Here is a 15311-nt window from a genome sequence, read left to right as displayed (position 1 = left end):
AGGCCACTGAGCAAATAGGAAGATTGATGTTCTGAGATGTATCCTCTCTCTAGCATGTTTATTTCTCTTTTGCATCCTTAAAAGCCTAGCTAATGTGTGGTCTACCCAACCGAGTTTTCTTTCCATCTTGTAGAGGCTGGAAATTGCATTAGGCTGTGGTCACAACTGTGGTTTCAATTCATAAAAAGGAACCTCGAAACAGATGATCCGGAGGTGGGGTGGGTGTTCCATTATGGCTTCTTGGCGCCACGCTGTTCCTGGCTTTCTGCATTTAGCTGTCCTTATCACATTCTTGCCTCTGTGGGCATTATATGACTGCTCCTCTAGCACCATGTCCCCAACAGAATCGTGAACCCCCAAAGATGTTCATATCCTAACCTCTAAATCTGTGACTGTGGTAAGTTACATAGCAGAGGAGAAATAAGGCTTATGTTTGTCTGTCTCTGTGGCTATTAGAAAATACCACAGGCATTTTAGGAAGAAAAAAAGTGAATGTAACGCAGTTTCAGAAGTTGAAAGTCAAAGAATAGGACCCATTATTCCGGCTTCTGGTGAGGACCCCTTGGCTACTTCTCGCCATGATGATGGGAGTGGGTGCGAATGGGAAGGAACGACGTGGTGGAAGGAGAAATAAGAAGGATTCATGAGTCAGGCTAGCTTTGTCTACTACAACATGCTGCAGGAACTAAACAGGACCCCTTGAGAACTACATCAACCCCTTTGAAGGGTAGCTCCCTCCGTGACCGAACACCTGTAAGAAGGACCCATCTTTTAGAAATTTCACTACCTTAGTGTTGCCACAGCTAGGGCCAGGAACATTCAGTGCTGGTGGGGAGCACACTGTCCAAACTAGATCAAGTAGACCAAGAGGCCGAGTAGAATAATGGGGCGGGCTGACTGCAGGAAAACAGTCAGAGAGAGGAGGCATGTACTTCAAAGATGGAGGCAGAGGTCCATGAGTCAAGAAATGCAGATGTCCTGAGAGAGGGGGAAAGAGGAGGAAATGCATGCTCCCCTAGAGCCTCTGGAAGGGAACAGAACTCTGACGAACACTTTGACGTTGGCCTGATGCGCCCCATCCCCAACCCCACATGTTGGGTGGTTGACCCATGGATATGCAAGCTAGTGCATATTGAAAGCCACTGAGCTTGGAAGCGGTGCCAGGGCAGTGACTGGAAGCTGCTGTGACACTCTTCCATGAGGGAACCTGGAAGAACAAGAGGGAAGCCAAGGTGTGTGCCACTAACAGCAACACTCCTTCTACACTTACAGAGCTTTTCTGAAAGTCCCTGCCCCCAACACACACACACACACACACACACACACACACACACACACACACACACATACACACACACTTTTATGCACATGCTGTCCACCCAAACTGCCTCATGGGTGCCTTTGGCTACAGTGAGAGCTGTGGTATGTACGTTTCCGCTAAGCTCATCGCTCTCCCCAACAAAACAGGCTTTCGTTAAGGAAGAAGGAATGACGCTGGGCAGACAACTTGGGGTTTTAGCACACACACAGCCACAACACACTGTTCCTTACCCTGCTGTTGCCCCTTCTGTCTTTAGTGTGTCTGGTTATGTGGGTAGATTCCATTGCTCAACTGAGGGCGTTCACAAGCAGACTCGGTGCTTGATTTATCTTCCTGTCCCCGGGGCTCAGCACATTGCCTGGTCCAGAGAAAGTATTTGTGTAAAGCTAGATAGATGAACGCATGAGTGAATTTTAAACAGGGGATGATGGATGTGCTTTATAGAGCTAGGGGTCCTTTGTGTTCTTCCATGAGGATGCTGGGGGACAGGGAGCATTTTACAAGACCTTTTAGCCATGATCCAAACCATCTCCTGTGTTCTGCAGCTGCACTGAGTTCTTACAGCCTTTTACAGTCTGCTCTGTGATCAGAAGGAACCGAGCAGGCTGGCCAGAGGCTGGTGTGTACCTGTCACAGCCTGTAGATCCTCGATTAACCTTCTGTATAAATTACACTTTCTGCCCATTCGTTATTTTTAGCACAGCAATATCTACTTGGCACCCAGAGACCGAGTTGGGTTTCAGTCATGAAACTACACAGTGGCAGCACATTTAACCCCGAGATGCTGTTTCTTACGATGTTCCCTACGATGTTCCCCAGTTCTGAGACTCAGATTTGTATGAGCCAAGTGGTGGCCTGGGCCACCCGGTGCCCTTAGCACCTGGCCCAAAGCCACAGGTATTTTGTAAGGAAACTCAGCTTCTTAGACCCGGCTTGCTTAGGCTTCCATAGACCCACGTTCCCTCTCGTCATGACATTTGGGGTAAAACTCGGTTGGTATCGCAACGGTTTGGTTTCGCTGTTTTCCTCCTCTCTCTCCCTTCCTTCTCAGTTACACAGAGCAGTATCACGACCCAAATCTTTAGCATCTGAACCATACAGCTGAGCTCCCTGAAACCGGAAGAACAGGGGCAGGCTGTGCAGATGTAAGCCAGCCTGTGGTCATCAGGTCACAGTTCTCAACTACCTGGGGCTGCTGCCCCAGAAGGAAGCTCCCTAGGGACATCCCCCCTGCCCCGTACTTTTGTTTTTTTAAGTCAGCCATATTTAACACAATTTTGATTTGTTTTATAATCCCTTGAAGTATCTGCTTCCACTTTCAACCAAACAAGCTCAGTAAATGTTGGGTTTGTATTTACATAGCTGTTCGAGAGCACTATTTTAACCTGTTGACTTCACGCCAAGAAGCTGAGGTCCTGGTCCTGGTTTATCCCACCTCCTGTAAGACACTGCCTTCCAAGCATGAGTTCTCAGGGGGTGTTTTAAAGGCAATTAATTGTCTTTAAATCAGGACACAAAGTTAGATAAATAACATGTGATTTTATTATGTTTTTATTTAATTCCTGTGTGTGTATGTTCTGGGGAGTGGGAACATGTGTGTCACAATGGATACACAGAAGTCAGAGGACAACTTGCAGAAGTGGATTCTCTCCCCCACTGTGAGGATCCCAAGGATTGAACTCAGGTTGCCAAACTTAGAGGCAAATACCTTTACACACGGAGCCGTCTGGCTGGGGATCAAAGCCAGGATTTCAAATATGCTAGGTAAGCACCCTAACACTGAGCTATACGCTCAACCACACCATATTTTAAATTGAGCAGCTACTGAAACTTATAAGAACAAAACCAAAGTAGTCTATAACCCTACCACCTAATGACATACTTTCCTATTTTCTCAGTCTTAATCTTTTTTAAAGGGTGACCTACTTACAATTCAGATTTGGAGGGAGCAGCAGGCTAACTTAAGTTCTTCGTAATCTTTCAACCTTAGGCAGTATTAGATAAATAAAAATGTCCCTCGTGTATGAATACATACATATATACATATGTATGTATATATCATATATATCAACTATAATTGAGATATACATTATAGGGATATATTAAAATATAAATATCTATAATTTCATGCACACACATATTGGCCAGTCTCAATTGTTACCACAATAGTACTATGTAACAATTCTATCCACCTGTAAAGCTGGCACTCAGAGGAGAATTATCAATTCAAGAGCAGCCAGGGCTACAGTAGCAAGACCCTTTCAAAACAAAACAAAGGACAAGGTAGGGTGGTGCAAGCCTTTAATCCTAGTACTTGAGAGGTAGAAGCAGAGGCAGATGGAAAGGCAGAGGCAGGCAGATCTCTGTAAGTTCGAGGCCAGCCTGCTCTACATACAGAGTTCCAGCAAGGGCTGCATAAGGAAACTGTCTCATATAAACACAACCTCCCATACACTCATTGTCTGAAGTTTAAAGTTGTTTATTCTTTCTGACTCTTTTGCAAGCTGGGCTCTGCTAAGTGGCTCTGGGTTACAGCATGGCATTGACTGGGCATGCCTTCTAACCATGGGCAAAACTCAGATCCGTTCTTTCTGAGGCCAAGGTTACCTCATCGTCCTTGGCTCTGGCCAAGAGGTCACGGAGACAAGCACAATGCAAACCTACACAAGCCTCTGTTTGTGCTTCTGTCTTGTTTGCTCTAATTTCATTGGCCAACACACATCACATGGCTAAATCCAAAGTTGAGGGAAAGGAAAGCAAGTCAGTGGCTAAGATCACCATTAGTGGTCCAGGGAAGAAGTTGTTCTTCCTGGGGAGGCAAAGGTGAGAGGGATGGACACACATCACCACCACCACCACCACCACCACCACCACCACCACCACCACATTTGTGTGTGGTGTGTGCTCGTGTGTGGGTATGTGTAAGTGCAATGTCCATGGAGTCGAGAAGAGGGCACCAGATCCCCTGAAGCTAGAGTTACAGGCAGTTGTGAACCACCTGACATGGGTACTGGTACTCAAACTCAGGTCTTCTGAAAGAGCAGCAAATGCTCTTAACCACTGAGCTACCTCTGCAGTCCTCAAGGGACGGACTATGTTAAAGGATAATATCTGAGGCATCTGCTGAGATACTCTTTTGAGATTTAGGTGAAATGTTGGAACTCACCTCGTCACTAGTTTCATGCATCCTGTCTAAGAGATTTCTGGCCCAGAACTTGCATTGCTGTGCTTTATAGGTCACCTCAGCTGTCCTGTGTGTGTTGCTCCTGTTCTGCTCTCACACCTTGCATCAATTTCTCCCTAGAATAATTCACAGAGATGTATGCAGAAGATTTTGCTGAACATTTGGGACAGTCAAAGATTTCTACATCTGCATTCATACCCCTATAGCATTCAGCCCCTCTCATTTGGATTGTATGTGTATTCAACCCACACTCAGCCTCCCTGGTCAACGCTTGCTGGAGAATGTTCTCTGGTTTCAGGAATTCTGAATGCCTCATCTCATAGCCTTTGTGCAAGCTGGTTCAACTTTTGTATTAATTCATCGAGTGTTTGGATATTGAGAATGTGTGTCCCTCCCCACCTTGATAAATTTTTAATCCAGGTGGAGAAATTAGTAATGCCTGCTGCTATTTGGGGGCCAGGTCATTCTTCTCTACAGAGACTGTTTGTGCATCGTAAGATGTTTATTAGCATCTCCAGTCTCCATTTGCTTGATGTCAATAACACTAGTACTTGTTTCCTTGAGTTATAAACAACCAGAGTAGAGATGCTGTGGCCTTCTTCCAAGAGGAAAGTCACCTCTACAGAAAACTGCTGCTAAACTGGGTGGTAGTGGAGCATGCCTTTAATCCCAGCACTCGGCAGGTAGAGGCAGGTAGATCTCTATGAGTTCAAAGTCAGTAGTCTACAAAGCAAGTTCCACGGCAGGCACCAAAACTACACAAAGAAGCCCTGTCTTGAAAAACAGCAAAACAAAAACAAAAAGAAAGAAAAGAAGAAAAAAAGAAAATGGGTACTGTAACCTACAGTAGATTTGATAAAATGCTGATAAATAAGAGTAATGGGTTAAGACAGATGCAGGGGTGAGACTAAGGATACCTAGCATATGTAAAACCTTGGGTTCCACGGACAATAAACCAAGCATGGTGGTACATGCCTGTAACCTGAACTCTCAGTAGACAGAGTCAGAAGAAGTGTGAGGCTAGACTGGGATCCCTGAGGTCCTGTCTTAGAGCAAATAAAACAGCAGAAAGGGGGTACAGAAAAAGGGAAGTCACCCCTACAGGTAACTCTCTGGAAACTGAGGGGGGGTGGGGGCACTTGAGTTAAGGATGGTTCTAGGTGTGCGATGAGTTCCCAGAGGAGAGAGAAGTGTAGCATGTCAGAGCAAAGAGAGCCGCTGTGCGAGTTAAGCCCAAAGGGAAGCGTGACAGAGACGGAGGGGGTCAGGTGGCACTGAGAGGCGGGATACTTTGGGGTGCTGTAAGTTGCATGGCTCCCACTCTTCCTGAGCAGTCTAATGAGTGTGTCTGACAGTGTGGTCATTTGAGGAAGATACATTTCTCACATCCAGGGACATAAAAAGCCAAGGTTTCAGCACAGCCTCACCCTGATCAGTCCATGCCTGTGCCTGATGCCCCTTGCCTCTCAGAACTCTCACTCCGAACTCTTCGTTTCAAGTATGAATCTAACATACTGGGTAGCCAGTTCCCAGGAGAGCTGAGATGATGGAGAGGAGGAGAACAAGGGAGATCTACCTAGTCAGGTGTCAACTACAGCAAAGCTTCCATGATGGCCATGGGCAATGGCGACCAGCAAAAATGGATGAGTGATTGACCAGTGGGTGAATGAATGAATGAATGAATGAACTAGAAGTTCAGACCAAAGAATTCAAGAGGACCGGAAGTGTAGTCTTTTAGACAGAAGACATCTATCTCTGCATGATACACCATGACCTGGTTGCAATACAACACTGGCCACTATCCCAATACATGCAATGTGTTTGAACAAGGAATATGTGAGACATTGTGGAACCAATGCAGTAAGAGCTAGGAAAGTGACTGGGGGTGCAGTGGGGGGGGCTGGTGTTAGACCTCCTAGCTTGCTTGCATTCTTGTGCTCTGAAATAGCTACTAAACCATACAAATCCTTGGTGATCTCATCTCTAAAATGGGGTTCCCTACTCATAAAGTCCTTGGGAAGGTTAAATGAAATAACCCATATGTATTAGTAAGGGTTCTTTAGAGCAACAACTTATAGAGTGAATACATATGTATATGGGATTTATTGGAATGACTTACAGTCTGTAGTCCAGCTAATCCAACAATGACTGGCCGTGAACGGAAAGTCCAAGAATCCAGTAGTTGCTCAGTCCACAAAGCAGATGTCTTAGCTGGTCTTCAGTCTATGCTGGCGTCCCGAAGAAGAAGGCTCCAATACCAGTGAAGGAATGAATGTGCTAGTAAGGCTACGGCAAGCAGGCAAAGAGCAAAAGCTTCCTTCTTCTGTGTTTTTATATAGACTTCCAGAAGACGGTGTGGCTGAGACTAAAGGTGTGTCTTCCCACCCCAACATTCAGATCAAAGACGTAGGTCTTCCTGACTCAAAGGTCCGGACTAGAAGTGGATTCACCCACTTCAAACCGAGCAGAGAATCTCTCACAGGTGTGCCCTCCATTTCTGGTCTGTAGTCCATTCCAGATGTAGTCAAATTGACAACCAAGAGTAGCCATCACACCGTGTGGATTAGTTCTTGGAACAGTGAGCAAGTACTCAACAGCTAATGATTATTCCTGTCATTATTATACTAGGAGAGTACAAATGCTGGGCTTTGCCCCAAGCACAACCATAGCTGGAATATTCTCAGAGTCTCTTGGCAGTGCAAAAAAGTTCCCTTCTTGAAACAATATGGAATAGTTGAAGCAACTAAGGAACTATCCAGAAAGAGCAGTTGCCTCTGTCCCATCCATTGTGTCTGTTTTTGGCAGTAGAGGTCCCTGAGGAAGAGACAGCAGCTCCAGGGGTCTGGCCACCAGCCACTTCTAAGCAGTATATTTCCTTTGAGGAACACTGGCCTTTTCCCCTTTGCCCTTTGCCCTTTGGCCATCCAAAGAAAAGAGACGTTCTTCTCAGATAGCTAGGAGAATCTGAAGCTGTTTCCTTCCGGTCGTATGTCCTGAGCTGTGTGAACACAATCTACCCCTGAATAAGAAATATGCACATCATCAGGGTTGCTGGGGTGCCGGGGCAATGGACAGACACCAAACATGTTGCAGAGCAGTGGCCATGAGGCAATGGAGGCAGTCCTGGGTGGTTTTCCTTTGATCGGTGTCTTCCTGGCAACCAAGTTGGATGCACAGGATACTCCGTAATGGAAAAACCTTGGCCTGGTTTCTCAATGTAGTGAACAATGGAAGGTACTGGTTGCTCCGCAGGAAGGTGGCTGCTTCCTTGCCAATGGATGGCAGGACAATAAAGCGTCTTGTCCTCTGTTTGTGTGTCTTCCAGGCTGGAGCAGGAAATACAAGCGCTCGAAAGTGAAGAGTCCCAGATATCTGCCAAAGAGCAGCTCATCCTCGAGAAACTGAAGGAGACAGAGAAATCCTTCAAGGACCTGCAGAAGGTGAAGGAAAAAACGCCGGATTTCTCTAACGGCCGGGAATGGGAGGCAGCCCCCGGGAGAAGCAGGCAGAGCCGTGGTTCTCAGCCTTCCTTTTAATACAGTTCTTCAAAATTATTTCATTACTCCTTCATAACTGTATTTTTGCTACTGCTAGGAATTGTGATGTAAATATCTGACATGCAAGATAGCTGATATGGGACCCCCAAAGGGGTCATGACCCACAGGTCGAGAACCGCTGGGCTAGACTGTAGTCGAGAAATCTGAACGGTACACTGAAGAGGGCAGAAGTGCCAGGAACAGGTTCCATACCAGCAGCAGAGAGGCCTGTCTTCATTGGGAGGCATGGAGACGAGTCTGTTAGGGGAATCCTATGTATTTGCTACTGTCTACACCCCACATCTCCCAAATGTCTGAAAAGTCTGCAAATTAGGTGCCAGGATTGTAAACCCAGTTCCTTTTAAGCAGATTAGACAACCTTGGGTAGCTTTAGTTAGAATTCGCCTTTGGAGCCTTTCCTTTATGGAAGGACTAGAGGCAACTTTGTAGCAAATGGGCGGGACTCCCAATACAAACCCTGTAAATGCATGGAATTCCCCCAATTTAAAAGCAAATGGCTCTTAGCGGTAACACCAGAGAGGCCCTAATTTCTCATGACCGCACTTTCTGCCTCCTGTCTTTGTGATAGGAAAAAAAAAGCTATATAAAATTAAGTTCAAGATGGGAATTTTCTAACATAGCATCTCCAGCACAACTCAGAATTGTTGCTGGATGATGATAAATTGATTGACATCCGGTGGAAGTTGAGAATGGTAGATCCTTAACTGATCCCAGAAGAAAAGCAAGCTTGGGTCTTGTCTGCTGCCTGCCAGGTTCTGGCTCTGTGTCTGGGGGTTGGGGTTAGGACACACCACAGGCACACACAGTGACACTCTGTCCTGCTCTTGTCTCCACAGAGTCTCTCCACTGCTGATGGAGGTAAGTGCACTCTGCCCTGGCTATACACGGATGCTTTCCTCCCGGTCTGCTGAGTGCTTCTCATTCATACAGACTCACCAGGAGAGAGATGTGAACTGGCACTTCCTAAGGGCATCATCCCAGGCAAGGGGCAGCAGCCTAGCTGGCAAGGGCCCCAAGGGGTCCACGTTGCCATCTTTACTGCCTCTGCTTTTTTGACTTGATGCTTCTATTAGCACACGGGCCAGCTTTTTCCCCCAGCTCAAGCCTCCCCTAAAGACTTGCTGTCCGTCCGGACTTTTCTTGAAACGGCGGCAAAAGAATGTGCTCGAGTCAGCTAAGTCCCTTGCAGGAACCAGCCCATCCTCGCCAGTCACTAAGTCTCCAGGTCACATCAGAGGTGATCTGGTGTTCAGGAAACCCTTCTAAGGCCTCTGGAGCTTTCTTTTGAAAGGATGGAGGGCCTCATTCCCTCCATCATCCTAGGCCACTATAGCCTCTCTAGCCTTCCAGGGAAACTGGGCGAGGCGTAGTTTCCCTTCCTTCCATGATATCTGACCCGGAGCCCTGGCAAGTGGGATTAGGACTCTAGTAGCCCTATTCCCAGCCAGACAGAAGGGGCAGGTCCTTCTCCTTTCCCCTCCTCTGCCTTCCTGGGATGTGGGGATGAACATGGGACTATGCCTCTGTGTCTCACTGCATCCCCTGACCTCAGCTATAAACTCCAAGTTGCTGTTTTCATTGTGGCCCTCACTAGATGGGCTTTGAAATGCAAGGACACATGGGAGCATCAGCTGCTACCTGCCTCTCCTGTGGCTCTCACACCGTCAACCTCTAGCTCAGGAAGATGATGGGGGTCAGAGGAGTTGGCATCAGAACATTTCCCATTGTCATTGAGGGGAAAAAAATGGAGGACAGTTCTTAAAAATGTGATGATGTGTAATACATTTCTTCTGGATCGACCATAGACCAGATATTTGCATGTAGGGCAGTTCTGACGGGTGCAAAAGACAGGCAAAATAAAGCAACAGAGAAGGTATCATGAACTCCACCCCCTCCTCCCCAGCAAGTGAAAGCCCTGGATTTGAGCTCCCTTGTAGGTGATCTTTGAGAAGGACATAAATGAAACCTTCTGTTCTCAGAACCCGAGGCAGGGACCCACCAGCGGGAACTCTGGCAGAAAAGGACCAATCACATTTTCTAGGAGAGAAGCCCAGCCCCTCTAGGTTGTGACTCAACTGGGACACAGATGAAGGGGGTGGCCACAGGGACCTGGGAGCTCTGCACAGACAGCGGCAGAGGTTATGGTATCAGGGACATGGAATCGTGGCCAGGCCATGCTGGGGCTGGAGCATGGACCCACAGACACTTGCGTCTGCAGAAGTCATGTTGTCCTTTCATGCAGTATCCTTTCCTGCCTCCTGCTACTCCATCCTCTAACCAGGACCATCCTTGGACCTTTCTCTGGTTGTCAGGGTAGGGAAGGAATCTGTATATCCTGCCCCTGAGCTGGCTGTGTCTGGCATGGATGTCTGAGTAGTCTACAACTTAATAACCAAAATGGAGTCAAGTTGTAATTTGTTACCGCTGTCTCCTTCATTTACATTCCAAAAGCCCTGTTCATTTCTTCCTGAGGCCTTCCCAGTGTTTTCTCTGGACCCTGCAAGCATTCAGAGTAAGAAGGCATCCTGACAAAATACTTTGGAAGCTCAGAGATGGGTGACCTCAGACTTAGGAGGATATGATTTTCAGGGATCCTCAAGAGCTATTTCTGTGGTCTTACCTGTCACCCTACATTGTGATTCCTGACCCCTGTGGTTCTAAGCCTTCGTGACCTCCATCAGTCGCACCTAGTAGCAAAGGAAGATGTCTGAAGAAGGGCACACAGCACACATACTAATAAGAACATAATCCATGTCAAGGTCATTTTATGATCTGAGAATAAAACCCCCAAACGCATCCCACTTGGGGGTCATTGAGAGGTCTATTTTCAAATTCTTTGTTTCAAAGATTCTAAGTTGATGAGACCCTCTTAGAATCAACCAACTTGTTACTAAGGCTTAATAGGAAATTATTCTAGAATGATGATACTGAAAGGAAAAACCTCAGTTTCAGAGACATAGACATGCTAGCTACAGAATCTAGTTCTAGCTTGAACTGTATGAACTGTGTAGATGCTGCAAAGAGTCAATTCCAATGTCCACTATCTATGAGTGCTGAGGAGGAGGGTGGGTACATGCCTGTGTGCGTGTGTGTGGTGTGTGTGTGTGTGTGTGTGTGTGTGTGTGTGTGCAGATACACACACACAACGGGTCTTCTTTGGATACCCCCCTGTATATGATCCCACATATATTAGAGGAAGTGGTAATATTATTGAGTCTTTCATGGTTTTTGATGTTATGGAAGCCCTGCTTGGAAGAACAGTTCATTCTACTCTTGGTTACAATTTCCTGAACAAGCTATGATGTGTCCCTCTGCTCTTTAAACAACATGGTTACCTACCAGAACCTTGAGTGTTTTATGTGAGTATAAATTGCATATGGTATGTGTTTGAGTTTCGTCTCTGTTGCTGTGATAAATACCAGGACCAAAAAAATCAACTTGGAGGAAGAGAGTTTATGTTAACTCACAATCTCAGGTTACAGTCCATCATAGTAGGGAAGTCAAAGCAGCAGGAACATCAGCTAGTCACATCACAGCCACAGTCAAGAGCAGAGAGAAGTGAATGCCTACCTGCATATTCAAACTCAACCACCTCTCTTCATGTAGGATCCCCTACCTAGGAGATGGTGCCACCCATAGTGGGCGAGTCTTCCCACATCGATTAACATAATTTCCCAAGGGGCTGTAGAAATTGACTGTTCAGCATTTAAGAGTACTTGTTGCTCTTGCAAAGGACCCAGGTTCGGTTCCCAATGCCCACAATGTGCCCTCCAATTCCAAGGGACCCACTATCATCTTCTGAATTCTGAGGGCATCAGACATGGATGTGGGACACATAGTACATGCAGGCAAAACACTCATATACATAAAATAAATCTTAAAAAAATGTAAGGCAATTCCCCACACATATGCCTGTAGGCCAACCTGATCTAGAAAAACCCCTCCTTGAGACCGTTTTCCCAGCTGATTCTAGATTATGTCAGGTGGACAGCTAAGGTAGTCAGCACAGTATATACCTACAGTATGTATCTTAAGTGAAGCCTTGGCCAAAACAAGCAGAGGAGCATGTGCGTGCATCCTGAACCTATTCCAGTCTTGCTGTTGGCTGCTGAGCTTAGATTCCTGTCCTGTCCCAGTCGATGGTGTCCTGGAGCCACATCGAAACCTCCACACCTTGACTGGGAAATCTCAATATTTGGTTGTCTATCTCTCAGTCATGTGTCAAGAAGAGTTCTCATCAAGGCTGCGCCTCCAGCTCTCGCTGTATGTGATCTTCATAAGTACTGCAGTGTTTCAGCTATGCTGGAACAAAGATGCGCTCTGAATATCTGCCCCATATGTGCTGTGCTCCATCTTCTCTGACAGCAGAGACAATGCTGAGAGACCCCTGGTGTTGACAGAAAAAGGGCACCTTAGTGACTAAGGCCAGCTAAAGACCATTTGCTATTCTGTGTGCTGAGCTTTCACAGACTTCCTGGCTATTTGACAAATAAGGTTTAGGCCTTTCTTCTTCTTCTTCTTCTTCTTCTTCTTCTTCTTCTTCTTCTTCTTCTTCTTCTTCTTCTTCTTCTTCTTCTCCTCCTCCTCCTCCTCCTCCTCCTCCTCCTCCTCCTCCTCCTCCTCCTCTTCTTTTTCTTCTTCTCCTCCTCCTCCTGTTTTTTTTGGGGGGTTGTTTTATTTTGTTTTTTTGTTTTAAGACAGGGTCTCTCTCCATATAGTCCTGACTAGAGCTCGCTCTGTAGACCAGGCTGGCTTCAAACTCACAGAGACCTACCTGCCTCTGCCTCCTGAGTGCTGGAATGAAAGGTGTGCACTTGATGTCGTTGAGGAGGCTACTCTGATCTCCCTCTGATGTCTCACTCTCCATCCTTTGTCTCCTAGCAGAAGTCACATAGCTCCCAATCCCCCAAGAGTCGTGGTCATTGGGCTTGTAGCTGTGGACATCAGACAAGGGTACCTTCATTATTCATTCACTTCTGGCCAGAAGCAGCCTCCTGGAGTAGAACTGAATATAAGCCCTTGAGCTACAGGCTCTTTCAGAAGCAGTCTTGTGTCTGTAAGTGACTTTTGCTTCTATCTGCTAAAATGTTCACCCTAGCAGCACTATGTTTAACATAGAATGTACTAGGCACATGTGTGACCCATCTCTGATGTCTTACTTGGTCTTGATGGCTTGAACCTCTATTTCATTTGAATACAGAAAGTCACACTTGCTGAGGTCCCATTCCAGAGATGTCTGGAAGTCTTTAGTGACACTAGAAGGTCTGCACATCTGATCTGTTCATCTTCCCTCTCCTCAGCTGCTCTAGTCCCTCATAGCTTCGTCTTCTTTTCATCAACCATTGCTAGCAAAATACTTCTAACCCCTCCAGACTGGCTCATGTCAAGCTGCTGCTGCTGGCCCTGCCTTGTGCTTATCTGGGACATGCATACCTCCCCACAGTGAGAGCGTGAGAGAGGGAGACATCTGCACTCAAGGTTAGAGAAAAATATCCAGTGTTTGTATGGCTACTCAACCCCTGGCTCCAATCCAGACTCATCTTCACAGATTCCCCTTCAGGCATCTTTATAGCAACCGCCGCCCAGCCTGACTTCCTCCCTGAAGTAAAAGGATATTCAAATCTGGCTTTCTTGCCTGGGATCCGAACTCCAGTGCCTGTGCAGCTGGGGAAGGAGAGAAGGAATATGAACCTTACTCCAGTCCAATGTCTTCCCGCTTTCCTTGTTTACTTTGCTTTGGGGGATTGTTTGAGACAGTCTTAGACTGCAGCCCTGGCTGGGCTGGAATTCTACACACAGTAGGCTGGCCTCAAACTTGTGGCAATCCTCCTGTCTCTGCGTCCTGAGTACTGAGATTACAGGCATGCACTACCACATCTGTCCAGGTGTTGTTGCTCTTCTTGTTTTAAGTCAGGGCATTACTCTGTAGCCTGGGCTGTCCTGGAACTTGGTGTGTTACCCAGGCTGGCTTTAACTCTGGCTATCCTCCTGCTTAGCCTCCCAGATGTTGGAATTACAGGCATAAAAAGACACCTTAACTGCATTGTGTCCTGTTTTTTTTTTTTTTAATCCCACATGGTTGATATGGAAAGAATCCATTGTCTTAGAGAAATTGCACCTTTGTCCTAAGAACATGATGGTTCAGTATCAATACATCCTGCACTGTTCAGACTCATATGTGAGTCAGTGCATGGCCTGGTTGCCATAGAGTGAAACTGATCCTAGTCCAGAGTCTGTTTATAGGTCTTTCCAGTGTGAAGGCTAAAAAAACAGGAGGGGGGAGTAAAAAAAGATCTGCCAGTGCTAAAGCAACAGAATAGGTTAAAGAGGGTAAGGAGCCGCAGCGATGACCCAGCATCCAAGAGCACGGACTCTGCAATCATGAGGACCAAATTTCAGATCCCAGCCCCAACATAATGAGCTGGGCATCCCTGTAATCCCGTCTCCAAGGGTTGATGGAAAGATTGCCGGGGTTTGCTAGCTTCCAACTTAACCAAGAATATACATGCCCTCAGGTTCATGGAGAGACCTTGCCTAAAAGGAATAAATGGAGAGTGATAGACAGAGGGGGCCACCTGACAACCTCTTCTGGCCTCTGTGGATGCATGCATGTATACACACTCGTGTGTACACTCAAGATACACACATACTTTTTTTTTTTTTTTTTTTTTTTTTTTTTTTTTTTTTTTTTTTTTTTTTTTTTTTTTAGTTAAGGTAGGTATGAATGGGAAACAGGCAAAGAACTGATGGAGACCTGAAGTGGGAGGAGTTAAGGCTACCATCCAGGATCCTGAATGAACTGTAGGCAGGAAGCCATAAGACAGAATACAAGAGAAGCTGCAGATGAGGAGCAGCACAGATTCTGGTGCGGGTATGTCAGGGACATAGAGTAGTTCCATTCAACTACTAATGAGTGATTGTCGTTCCAAGACCCTCGGACTTAACCATGATGCACTGGAAGGCATAGCATCGTACAGAGCCCAGCTTTCTGGCATCTTCCTTCTTTGCTTCCCTGCTTCTCTCTGGGAGATGCCCAGGTCTTTTTGTCTGGTTCCAGGGCTTTCTTTATCTCTTCTGATACTTTGGCATGCCAGTCAGTGTTCATTCCCCCGCCCCAAGTCTTCCCTCCTAAGTGGGGTTGTCAAGGTGTTTATCCAAGTGCAGCTGAGGGTCTCCTCCTTAGTCCGGTAACACATCCTCTGCTGAGCCAACAGTGAGTTCACTTGACAGTGTTATTTGGAACCTCAGC

The 15311-nt window shown here is 46.4% G+C and overlaps 1 protein-coding gene across 5 annotated transcripts in view; it reads left to right on the top strand.

The window, feature by feature from the left end:
* The window catches only part of Palm2akap2 (PALM2 and AKAP2 fusion), a 474883-nt gene that overhangs the window by 255313 nt on the left and 204259 nt on the right, over nucleotides 1-15311 (top strand). For all 5 annotated transcript variants that reach the window (XM_037202635.1, XM_037202633.1, XM_037202634.1 and 2 more), the window contains exons 5-6: nucleotides 7831-7945; nucleotides 8899-8920. In XM_037202635.1, coding sequence (XP_037058530.1) covers nucleotides 7831-7945; nucleotides 8899-8920 — 137 coding nt within the window. The remainder of the gene's footprint in view (nucleotides 1-7830; nucleotides 7946-8898; nucleotides 8921-15311) is intronic.

This window comes from Peromyscus leucopus, chromosome 2 (assembly GCF_004664715.2).
Source record: "Peromyscus leucopus breed LL Stock chromosome 2, UCI_PerLeu_2.1, whole genome shotgun sequence".
NCBI classification, from domain to species: Eukaryota; Metazoa; Chordata; class Mammalia; order Rodentia; family Cricetidae; genus Peromyscus; species Peromyscus leucopus.
Note: the sequence above shows the minus strand (reverse complement) of the source record. Positions and strands in the feature narration are given on the sequence as shown.